This window comes from Oncorhynchus nerka, linkage group LG12, assembly GCF_034236695.1.
Source record: "Oncorhynchus nerka isolate Pitt River linkage group LG12, Oner_Uvic_2.0, whole genome shotgun sequence".
NCBI lineage: Eukaryota > Metazoa > Chordata > Actinopteri > Salmoniformes > Salmonidae > Oncorhynchus > Oncorhynchus nerka.
Genome location: NC_088407.1, coordinates 56,451,086 through 56,461,523, shown reverse-complemented (window position 1 = coordinate 56,461,523; position 10,438 = coordinate 56,451,086). Strand labels below are relative to the sequence as shown.

Genomic DNA, 10,438 nt, shown 5'->3' with positions numbered 1-10,438 from the left:
CTAGTTTTTCAACCACTCCACAAATTTCTTGTTAACAAACTATAGTTTTGGCAAGTCGGTTAGGACATCTACTTTGTGCATGACACAAGTAATTTTACCAACAATTGTTTACAAACAGATTATTTCACTTATAATTCACTGTATCACAATTCCAGTGGGTCAGAAGTTCACACTGTGCCTTTAAACAGCTTGGAAAATTCCAGAAAATGATGTCATGGCTTTAGAAGCTTCTGATAGGCTAATTGACATCATTTGAGTCAATTGGAGGTGTACCTGCAGATGTATTTCAAGGCCTACCTTCAAACCCAGTGCCTCTTTACTTGACATCATGGGAAAATCAAAAGAAATCAGCCAAGGCCTCAGAAAAATAATTGTAGACCTCCACAAGTCTGGTTCATCCTTGGGAGCAATTTCCAAATGCCTGAAGGTACCACGTTCATCTGTACAAACAATAGTACGCAAGTATAAACACCATGGGACCATGCAGCCGCCATACCGCTCAGGAAGGAGACGCGTTCTGTCTCCTAGAGATGAACATACTTTGGTGCGAAAAGTGCAAATGAATCCCTGAACAACAGCAAAGGACCTTGTGAAGATGCTGGAGGAAACAGGTGCAAAAATATCTATATTCACAGTAAAAACAAGTCCTATATTGACATAACATGAAAAGCCGCTCAGCAAGGAAGAAGCCACTGCTCCAAAACCGCCATACAAAAGCCAGACTATGGTTTGCAACTGCACATGGGGACAAAGATCATACCTTTTGGAGAAATGTCCTCCGGTCTGATGAAACAAATATGGAACTGTTTGGCCATAATGACCATTGTTATGTTTGGAGGAAAAGGGGGAGACTTGCAAGCCGAAGAACACCATCCCAACCGTGAAGCGCGGGGGTGGCAGCATCAGGAAGGAAAATTATGTGGATTTATCGAAGCAGCATCTCAAGACTTCAGTCAGGAAGTTAAAGCTTGGTCGCAAATGGGTCTTTCAAATGGACAATGACTCCAAGTATACTTCCAAAGTTGTGGCAAAATGGCTTAAGGACAACAAAGTCAAGGTATCGGAGTGGCCATCACAAAGCCCTGACTTCAATTCTATAGAACATTTGTGGGCAGAACTGAAAAAGCGTGTGCGAGCAAGGTGGCCTACAAACCTGACTCAGTTACACCAGCTCTGTCAGGAGGAATGGGCCAAAATTCACCCAACTTATTGTGGGAAGCTTGTGGAAGGCTACTCAAAACATTTGACCCAAGTTAAACATTTTAAAGGCAATGCTACCAAATACTAATTGAGTGTATGTAAACTTCTGACACACTGGGAATGTGATGAAAGAAATAAACTCTGTCTACTATTATTCTGACATTTCACATTCTTAAAATAAAGTGGTGATCCTAACTGACCTAAAACAGGGATTTTTTTACTAGGATTAAATGTCAGGAATTGTGAATAACTGAGTTTAAATGTATTTGTCTAAACTTCCGACTTCAACTGTACATACTACCTCAAATAATCGGTGCCCCCACACATTTACTCTGTATCGGTACACCCCTGTATATAGTTTCACTATTGTTATTTCACTGCTGCTCTTTAATTACTTGTTACTTTTATCTCTTTTTCTCCAGATTTTTTTGAAACTGCATTGTTGGTTAGGGTCTCGTAAGTATTCGGCGCATGTGACCAATACAATTTGATTTGATTATAGGGAAATATTGCCCGTTCTCCCTGTATGTATGCAATAATTATTTAGATTCCAAATGCATTTTCATTTGCATGAGTGTACCGTTCATATACAGTCATTGGTACAGTCTGTAAGCTGATTCTAGACCAGCGCAAATCACATCACTTCGCTACTTTCCCGCTCCTGTTGTTTACAAGAGGGGATCTCTGGGAAGTGGTGCTCATGGCAACCAGCATAAACACTTTTCAGTAGCTACATTTTCGCTGCTTGTACAAAACGGGGCGCAAAGAACAAGGAACGTTGTTGTCATGGCGTTCTGTGAGGACCAATACTATGAAAGAATTGGATCCATTCAACAAAGCATGCACGAAAGGTAAGATTTTAACCCGTTTTCCTTTTGGTGCCAGGCCCCTTTGACACCACGAGTTTGAGTTGTGCACTCTCCTGACACTGCTGCTGCTTTTCACGCCATGTGTCACTGGATAAAGTGGCTAGCTAACTAACCATTAGCAACGGCTAACTAGCTAGCTGTTGGTCTATTTTACCGGTCAGCGGATTGACGCGCTAGCAAGCAACTATGTCTTGAAAAAGACGTGTAAGTAACTTCAATGTATAAGTTTAACAATAACCATTGCATATTTTCGTTATGCTAGCTAACGTTAGCTAACCAACTTAGTAGGGGGGTTACACCAACAGCAAACTAACGACGTTAGCTAGCTAGATAGGGCTAGTTTAGCGTTAAATAGCTACTGTTACTCATGTCACTGTGTATGCAATACCGGTTTCATACGAACTGGTAAAACATGTCATTCTTACCAGAACTGCAGCAACGTTAGATCAGGCGACTAATCAGTAGTTTAATAATTAGCTAGCTACTGTAACGTTACTGTAGCTAGCTAACTATGAAAATGTTGACGGTTAATGTACGTTTAGCTCCGTGCACGACCATCTGGACCTTTTCTTTCTCACAGAACACCAGTAGTGTGGGCGTTCATGGGGCTGCTGAAGCTAGTATGTTATGGGGGACACGTCTTTGTTTGTTGCCAATAATAGTTTTTATTCGTATGAGATGGGGGGAAAACTATGTAGCCAACATCTGTTTAATCTATTCCTGTAGGGAAAAGAGGAGACTTGAGTTGGAGAGGGAGTTGTTTGCTTACTGCAGATCTGACAAGAGAGGGTAAGTGGGTCCCAACAATTAACAATGTAGCTCGTTAGCTAGCAGTTTAGCTTTATGTGCATTGTTTATCAAACCCTTAATCATAATAACAGTTCACTCATTAGCTATCCAGTTATTATTTTTCATCCCAAATTGTTGTATTTCCTTTATATGGGCACAGCACCCGGTTTATTCCAGTAGAACGATGAGCAATAACCTGTGTAGGCATGACATTGTAGTGGTTATGTAAGTACAGACAGTTAGACTAGTAGTACCACTGTTATTAGGCTATACTAGTATGCTAGTTATTTCACTGGTAGTCACTCGGGTATGAATTAGGCCTAAACAATGCAACGTTTTTTTTTTTTTTTTTTTTTTTCACTGTATACTGAAGTTCTAAACTGTTCAGCTACTAATGAGGAATGCTAGTGAAAACAGAACCTAGAGATAGGCCTACTCATAGTACAGTGTTTCCCCTAGGATATTTTTCAGCAGCAGTGGCAAAGGTAGCGGGGGAATATTTTTGGGGGGTGGAACGACTGGTGACTTTTTTTTAAAGGACATTCTACTCCAAAATGAATGACAATGTAAGTATGTTGACACCATCTGAAATATAATTTTCCCTTTTAAAAACATTATAACCTGTAGCCCAATTGATGCCGCATCGGGGCGGCAGGTAGCCTAGTGGTTAGAGCGTTGGACTAGTAACCGAAAGGTTGCAAGATCGAATCCCAGAGCTGACAAGGTGTCGTTCTGCCCCTGAACAAGGCCGTTAACCCACTGTTCGTTCCTAGGCCGCCATTGAAAATAAGAATTTGTTCTTAACTGACTTGCCTAGTTAAATAAAGGTAAAATAAAAATAAAAATAGTGGTGCTAGGTGATAAGAGGGGAAAAGGAGACTAGAGGGCAAATTTAAATAAAAGGGCTGAAGCATGGGGTTGCTCATCTGCATTTACCTAATTGAAAACCCCCAAAATACTCTGAATGCATCAAATGCCACAAATATACTGTACATTGTAACTTGTCACTCTGATCTTAAAGGCATGTCTTGGCAGAAATATTTAAAGCTGGAGTCCTTAATGGTGAAACCGCCACGTCCATTTGTGAAATTACAACAACAAAGAAGTTACTGCAAACAAAGAGCACTGTTTTTTCCCCCTAAGACATCATTGTATGCTCGATAGAACAGCAGATTATGTACTGCAAATGTTTTTGTCACGCCGGGCGACGTCTGCATTGTAAGAAAAAACAATAGCAACGGCTGCGGTGGCGGTGGCAGATAGTGGCACTTTTCCCTCTTAAAATAGTGGCACATTCCATCTTAAAAATAATAATATTATAATCGGGGGGAGAGTGTCAGCGTGCCGCAGCTAAATTAATATAGGGGAAACACTGCCGTAGTAACCATTTCTTTAGAATAATGTGTGGAGGAATAGTACTGCACATCTGGCTTTTATTTGCATGAGTGTCCTTAAATAAATACATCTCTTTATTGCCTTAAGTCCTCAGATAAAGTGTGCCACACTCCGTGGTTATCTCAAGGAAATCTGTGAGAGAGAGAAACAGGCAAAAATTCGAAACCTGGAGCTCCTGAGAGATGTGGAGGGCATTGAAATGAGCATGAAGGAGCACTGTCCTGACCGTAACCCTCTGGATGAACACAAGGTAAGACTGGGACACTGCAGTGCCAGTGTCTCATCTGTTCAGTGTGTAGCCACAGCTGCAGAGTTGTTATTAGACATGGTGAATTTAAAAGGTTTATGATTCTCTGCAAACTGTACCACAATTTACATGATTGAGATGGAGAGCACCTTTTATTGAAATCTTTTGACATGATTCAATAAAGATCACTGTACAGTAAACCTATGGTTGACGCTCATGCTCTATTGTCCCTTATGTACTGAAGAATAGTTCATGTGAGTGTGGGATCATGATTTACAAGGCCATTTCACAACACACAAATGTTTTAGAATTTGAAAAATATGATGCATGCACTTCAATGACGTTCTTATTGTCAATTGCCTTAGTATCATGCTCTAATTGCCGTACACTGTAGGGATATTTACACTCATTTGCTTGATGTAACAATAGTAAACACTCGAACACTGCAGTTTATCACTGCAGGCAAATGAGCAAGTGAAAACAATGAACGAGTCAGATTATCGCTTAACTCAACAACAGTGCTCTACAGCTTAATATCAAATTAACAAAATTGGTTAATTATGACTCGCTAAATTAATTGCCCAATATTGAGACAGTGAAGTGCTCCAGAGGTTTATTTTTTCCCCCTCAAGCAGTTGCTTTGTTTATTTTTTAATGCTTTATGATTCATAAATGTTTTGTAGTTGATTTTTATAAATAATTTTCTGTTGTCACATTGTTTCATTCATCTTCCTGTTACAAGTGTGCTATGGCTTCATTGTCAAGCAGTCAAACAACTGTGAAAAGGTACCTTTAACATTCAATTGTAGATATTTTGTATACTAAGTCACTATTTGTTTTCTTGTTTAGATATTTCAGCCTATTTCTCCAGTACAATACAGTACGACCACACACATACATACAAATGATGCTGACCGTAATCATAATCACTCGTGACTTCATTGTTGATATCAGTCGCTGTCGAATCAGTGCAAATAGATAACAAGTGTATTTAGTCATTTTGATAAAACAAAAGTAGCTTTTTTTTGTGTGCAATTTTGTATTGTTTTGAAGAAAAGGCCTGGGATGTTGGAGTTAATCCTAGTGCCCTTAACTGCACCATTAGACTGTTTCATTGGAGTTGGGATTAGGGCAGTCAGTCTGGCTACTCAGATGATTAAGAGTGTTGCAGGCACCATGGAGGACACTCACTGGGGAATACCCGTGGTGACTAACTCTCATGTTTGGACACTTTGGATTTCACCCGCTCCTCTTGTCTTATGTTTTTAAATGTGTTTGCAGAACATGTTTAACACGGTTTTATCACACTGAAGAAACATCCTATGTATACAATTACCAAGATAATGACATGTTCATTATGTAGATCTTTCTGATAAGGACAATGTCCAACGATGTATCCCTTTTTTGTTTGTTGATGCATTGAAAAACGGTACAATAGATATAGAATTATTGATCACTTTGAAAAGGGACATTTGCTAAATGAATTGTGCTCTACTGACTGTATTTTTTTCCTGTATTTCTCAGGTTGAATGCTTGAATAGAATTTCCAGATTTATGGCTGCAAGGCAGAAGAAAGAAGAGCCAAATCTTAAAATAGACAAGGTAATAATAATAATTAAGATTATCTTGAAATTACAAAAAAAAAGTCAATTAGAAGATAGATGTAAGCCTAACCTTTGATTAGAATAAATGAACACATTTTTCAAAGAACATACATGACTTGCAACTAAGCTACCTGTATGTTTCATTCTGGCTGTAGTAGTAGTCTGCTGTTTGTTAATGCAGGGTGCCCTATGTTTTGTGCAATTCATTTTATATAAGGGTCATTTATATGATTTAAAAGTTATACAGTCTAAAATAGTCTTTGGGAAATGCGTACCATGTATTATGCAATTCTTATATTTTAGAGTTCCAGAAGATTTGGCCCAAAATATTTGACTCACACAGTATTCTCTTCTTATGGCAAATCTCTCTCTTTTTTTTTTTTGTAGGATAATGCAAATCTTAGCTCTATCAAACTGTGTTTTCAGCTTTGGAACAACAAAGAAAAGTAGACATTATGCAGAGCAAATCTGTAGAGCAGTATACATTTGAACTGTGTCTGTAATAATGCAGGTGTCTAATCCTGGCTGGTGCATCTGTACAAACGATGTAGTTCAAGCCTATAGCTGCTTCTTCCTTCACTTAACGCAGTTAAAGCTCTTTTAGATGAAATGTCTAAGACATCTCATAATAACTTGGAGCATGCTGTCTAGAGCAGTCACTTGTGACTGTGTGCACAACCCCCCCTCAGCTTGGCGATATTGTAATGAGCAAAATGGTACCGTCACTCCATTATGCATACAAGCCATTGCTGGCAGTGTGCATGTCCCTCAGGCTACAGCATTCATTAAGGGAAGCTTACCGGGCTGAAAGCTGGAGACAGATGATAACGGGATATGATTTTCATATTTAATACATTCCTTGGAAGAGCACGCGCGTGCCGCAGATTGATAGAAGAATCAATTGCTACTTTAGTGAAACACTTTCTACTTTGCCCTGCAGCTACCGATGGAATCACTCAGCCAAGAAATTAACTTTTCCTATTTTTTACCTACTTTGTGGATCTGCTGGGCAGAGCTGCATGGTTTACAGTGAATGTTATTAAGCAGCTAACTGTTTGGTATTTAAGACTCTTATCAGAAAAGAAACAGAAGCCATACTTTTTGTTATTATGTTTGGAGGAAGTTTTTTTTTTAGCTTTCTCTCCGACCCCCTTGGTGCCACAGCAGACATGAATCACAACTTGTACAGAGGATTGCTTATACGATTAGAAGTTAAAACATTGATCGTGTAACATTCTTCTGAAAGAGGGTTTTGGAAATAAATATGACCTTGACCCAAATAAACAGCGTTTTTAACAGAAAAAGTGATACTTTTAAAACACTCCGCTGTTTGTTTTTGAAGAAAAAGCCCGTATAACCTAATTTTGCAAGTGTTGCATTTATAGGAGAATAAACAGAATTATAGAAGCAGAAAATTGTAGGAGCAATATTACACCAACTTGAAATGTCTTTGCTGCTTGTGGCTAAAGGGTATCCTTGACCATTTCACACTATTTTGCCATGGTATGGTACGTCGTGTTATTATGATTCTATATTAATTGAAGTACTATTGTCTTTCGAATTTTCATTGCTCAAATTGGAATGTGGACTGTGACAAGAAAAAAATGTTGCTCTTGGGGATATGATTTGAGCATAATGATATGAATTAGCAGTCAATTTAACTGGAGTTACACAATACATCCCTAGATATGATCTCCAAAACGCATTGCTTTTGATAAACATTTTGCTATTTGACATTGAGTAACCGTGAATGGGTTACCTTTTTTTAAAAATTGTTTCCTGTTTTTCAGGGAGATTTGTTGAATTGCCATCCTCAGGGTGAGTCCCCCTCACCACGGGCCAGGGGTTTACGCCAACCATCTGTAATCTTCATGGGTCGCCAGACCTCCAGAAGTTCCGCGGCTGAAGATGCCACCGCAAGTATACACTTACGACAAGCGGAGCGTCATTCACCAAATCATCCATCACATGCCTCGGAATGCCTGCAAAGTGGCCTTTCGAATGACTCCAAAGTTTCCAGAGAGGTCGTTGCCGACAGCGGAGCGTCTTTATCAGTTGACATTTCAGGCTCAAACGATCCCCCGACGGCTGTAATTTGTGTGACAAACATGAAAGGACGGCTGCAGTGGTTCCATCTGTTCGTACCTTAACAGCCAGCGCCGGCGTGCCTTTTGGAGGTGATGAACAACTGACTTCACCTCGGGTGACCTTGACGAGGCCTGAGAAGAATAGCCCATCGCCCAGCACTATCAGCCATATGTGGGACAGGAATTCACCTGCAGAATACACTCTGGGTAGAGGGTCTGGTCATCAGGAGAGCATAAAAGAAGATGTGGAGAGAGTTCTGCAAAGATCACTGCCTCAAACTGACTTGGGAAAAGAATCTCAAGATGTGCCAGGTTGGTGATCTTATTACTGAGAGATATTAAATGCCAGAAGATATCCCGACTCTGTATGTTGTACGTTGTTTCACTGTACTAGCTAGTATTTTATTCCTTAGCAATCTGATTGAAACGTGTTCCTTTTAAGGAATTGCTGAAATGCATATATTTTGACTTATAATGCTACATATACACACGGATTCAAATAGCCTGTTGTTTATGTGTTTTTAGAGAAGAGTGAAACCCTTAGTAGATCCAGTTCCAGTATGGAGCTGTCAGTGACCAGCATTGGTAGTGACCTGTCCACCTCCCTGACTGAGTCTGACCTGGCTGAGCTTCCAAAGGTGCCAGAGGGTGTAGTCCATACAGCCAGCCACACCAGGAGGACAGACAGCCCACCACAGAGGAGTGCTATTCCACCCAGCGAGAGGGAGCTCCGCAGCGCCAGTGTTCACAGTCAATCACTGAACACTCCAGAGCCTAGGAACAGACCAGAATCACGTAGCGAATTCACGTCTCCAGAAATCCCATTGAAAAGGTAGGAGTTCGTTATGTACTTTACATTTCGGTCTCAGTGAAGTGTTGCACTGCACTGGAAAGAGCTGTCTATTCATTTGAGGACATTCAATTAAACCCTTATGTCAGCCATCATAACAAACACGGTTTTGTAAACATTTTTCTACATTTTCCTCCCAGCCAATCTGTTTAATTCAGTTTTATTGTTGAGTAAATTAAACAGAGGGGCAGGCTAAAGCAGTGAAGCTACAGCTTTACATGAGCATGTTCCAGAGTGGCCAAGCTGAACTGGGCTGCAGGATAGTTAAGCTGCACTGGGGATTCTGCTCAAGACAGTTGACTTGCGCCACATCTGTAGCCGCCAGAGAGGATGGTGGGAGTCCCGCTCCACACGACCCACCGCACTCACTTCTTCTCAGCAGCATCCGCTTTAGCCCCAGTGCACCTTATAGGGAGGGTTTAGGACCCGTGACAAACATTATTGCCTTAATCCAAGATAATGCTGTAACAGAGCAATTTTCTGCTTGGGAGACCTCAGGAAGTCTCAGTGGAGGAGGACATTTGTGGCTCCATAGAGTGTTCTGGAGGGTGGGCATGTGGACAGGCACTCACACTAAGAAATCCAGCGCTTGGTGTCCTCTGATTTTAAGGATGGCTTGTGATGGCTTGCACAGTGAACGGAGTGACAATTTCTGTCCATTAATCCAGATCTTTCCTGTCCTCTGAAAAAAGTCTGATGGCAGGCTATAGACGTAGCTATAATACGCATCTTTCCTCTGTGTGTTAAGATAATTCTCAGTATATGTGTTGGTAGACAAGTAACTGTTTGGGGGTGAAACTCAAAGGTATTTCTTATAAATAACTGTAGCTTGTCTGTAATTTAGATTTTGCAATGCATGGGTGTATATTCCTCAATGCATAGGCCTCATCTTCCAGTTGTACATGTGTATTGTACAAATGTTTTCCAAGGCCACCAAAATACAGCATTTCTTTTTACAGTCCAAACTATTTTAACATTTGATCTGCTACAACAACAAAAATGTATTGTTTGCTTGGTATCAGGGTTGAAGTTTGACATGGAATGAAAATAAAACAGACAAATTATTGTACTTAGAATCTGAACAATGAATGTTTTTGTTTAGATGTTGTGTACTCTATTTAAATGTTCCACTGTGCCCTTTAGAGAAGCTGTAGAGTGGTTGGTTGTGGCGGCGATGGGGAGGGGAGAATCTGAGCTCTCCATTGTTAACATGGAGCCCTGTGTATGAGGGGGGGGGCTTTGATGTGAAGCTCAGAGCAGCCTGTCTCCAGTGCCACGCGGCCTCACTCAACGTCAAGGTTAGAGTTTATATCGCTTTTCCCATTCAGCTCCCAGGCAGGAAAACAAGCGTTGGCAATTCATTCCATTATTCCATTATATTTCCCCCTGGTGTGACC

The 10,438-nt window shown here is 40.4% G+C and overlaps 1 protein-coding gene across 1 annotated transcript in view; it reads left to right on the top strand.

Annotated features, from left to right (window-relative positions):
* The first annotated feature begins 1,863 nt into the window (after positions 1-1,863).
* Positions 1,864-10,438, top strand: part of LOC115138404 (centrosomal protein kizuna) — a 37,528-nt gene continuing 28,953 nt past the window's right edge. Inside the window, 7 exon segments of the mRNA XM_029675221.2 lie at positions 1,864-2,051; positions 2,796-2,858; positions 4,341-4,503; positions 6,025-6,102; positions 7,895-8,180; positions 8,183-8,503; positions 8,717-9,023. Of these exon segments, the coding sequence (XP_029531081.2) occupies positions 1,987-2,051; positions 2,796-2,858; positions 4,341-4,503; positions 6,025-6,102; positions 7,895-8,180; positions 8,183-8,503; positions 8,717-9,023 (1,283 nt within the window). The 5' untranslated portion in view covers positions 1,864-1,986.